This window comes from Myotis davidii, unplaced genomic scaffold (assembly GCF_000327345.1).
Source record: "Myotis davidii unplaced genomic scaffold, ASM32734v1 scaffold897, whole genome shotgun sequence".
Taxonomy (NCBI): Eukaryota; Metazoa; Chordata; class Mammalia; order Chiroptera; family Vespertilionidae; genus Myotis; species Myotis davidii.
The window spans coordinates 263,621-265,548 of record NW_006289393.1 but is presented as its reverse complement, the minus strand read 5'-3'; the positions used below and the strand labels follow the sequence as shown (position 1 = coordinate 265,548).

General features: G+C 49.3%; 1 protein-coding gene across 1 annotated transcript in view; it reads right to left on the bottom strand.

Moving 5' to 3' along the window:
• Positions 1–393: 393 nt before the first annotated feature.
• The window catches only part of GPR39 (G protein-coupled receptor 39), a 4,359-nt gene continuing 2,824 nt past the window's right edge, over positions 394–1,928 (bottom strand). Inside the window, exon 2 of the mRNA XM_015562504.1 lies at positions 394–538. Coding sequence (XP_015417990.1) covers positions 394–538 — 145 coding nt within the window. The remainder of the gene's footprint in view (positions 539–1,928) is intronic.

Below are 1,928 nucleotides of genomic sequence, written 5' to 3'. Positions count from 1 at the left end.
GGCCTAAGCCATCAGTAGGACATCCCCTGAGGGCTCCTGAAGTGGAGAGGGTGCAGGTTGGGCTGAGGGACCCCTTCCTAGGAAGGGAGGGAAGGAGGGAGGAAGGAAGGAAGACAGAAAGGAAGGAAGGGCAAATTCATTCACACTCACGTATAAATTACTGAGAAAAGTTTAAGATGTTCCTAAGGGTGTTTGAGGGAAGGGACAACTAGCCTTTCCACAGATGTTCAAGCTTTAAGCAAATGTAATGCTCATTCCATCCTAGAATATTTGGGGCAGCAGCAAGTGGGTGGAAGAGACTGAGTTGGGTTGGGTGCCCTTCCAAGTCACCAAAGTTACCCACTTAATTCCAGAAAGGCTGATTCTAGGAGGCAGCAACACCACCAGCCCAATCTAGGTAGCACCTTCCTTGTCAAAGTCCTGCTTCATTTCATTTTCCTGTCGCCAGTCATTTCCCTGCCCTGAGAAGCAAGTTGAAAAGTTGGAGCTGCATTTACGTGCATTTGAATTAGGTCTTCTCTTCTCTAAGCCTCGAATTCTATGAAATGGAAAAGTATCAGTCACGCAGCACAGCCCCTGATGCAGAGTAGGCATCCCCAAACTGCAAACTCCCTCCTTTCATTCCCACAGGCACCAAGTCAAGTCAGCTGTGGGGACACACCAGAAGCCAGAGGCAGCGCGGGGACAAGACCAAGTGCCTTCCATTCTCCTCAACTGCCTTCACATTTTCTTTCATGTCTAAGTCCTGGTCCTGGAACCTGTTGCCCAAGTTTCCCTCACAAAACAAACAGCCCGGAACTTATTCCTCCTCCTGGCGCCACACTGAACAGCGGAGAGGGGAGAGGTGAAGCCTGTGCTACATCAACTCCCCCTTGACTCACACTCACACACCCACGTTTTCTTGTTTCTGCTAAAAAAATAAAAAAAGAAAGAAGTTTTTTAAAACCTTTGCTAGAACAAACTTTATGTGTCTCCATGAAAGCCCGGCTCCCAGAGGGCAGCCCCAGGCCCCTCTTTGGAAGGCGTGGGGGTCTGCAGATGGTGGGTCCTTCCTTCCTGACCGAAGGGCCTGACGTTAAATATCTGCATCACAACAAAAGTTGGGAAAATACAGAGTTTCTCTCTGTGGAAATCAGGTGTTTTGGCTGATCAATCAAGTCCCGGGACACTGTGAAGCCAGATTTTCTGGATCAGACAGACAGGCGGGGGCCTGCCTTGCTTCTCTCTCCCTGCAGAACAGACCCACCAAAGCGGAACCACAAGCCCACCCTGGGGAGTGCTGGGCTGAGAGCCACGGAACCATAGGAGATCACCCCTGGGAGTAACACAGCAGCTTGCAGAGTGTGTTTGCCTGACAGCCTTGCTTCTCCACAGGAGAAGAAAAATGGGAACAAATCTAACTACCTGAGGAAGGTTCTCCAGAGAAAAGAGAGGCAAGATCAGAATGCTCTCTTGTGTCTCTGCAAACTCGGTCCCTCTCAGAGGCCTTGCACCTCTCCTGCATCACCTCATTCGACACTCACATTTTTCAGTATTATCATCCCCATTTTACCCAAGATGTAGTGCAACTGGCTGGAGGTCCCTGAGGTGCTGTTCTGGCGTATACCCTGTCCTCTGACTCCTGATCTAGTGCTCTTTGCACCCGAATCTTAATTCCGAAAACACAGAGGAGAAATATCCAGAGGCTCAAAGCAATGCCACTTCAGCCTCAAGAATTTAAGTTGACACTTTTAAGACAAGATTTGCAGTTAAGAAGAACACGGGGGGGGGTGGGGGGGGAGGTGCTCCCAGGCTGCCCTCCACTTCACAGAAAATGTTTCCTGGCTGTTGCCTTCTACAGTTGTGTTCACTCCACACTGACCATTTCAAGTTTATGCTTCATCACTTCGACAATGTAATTCTCAACAAAAGGTCAATCCATTTCTCAA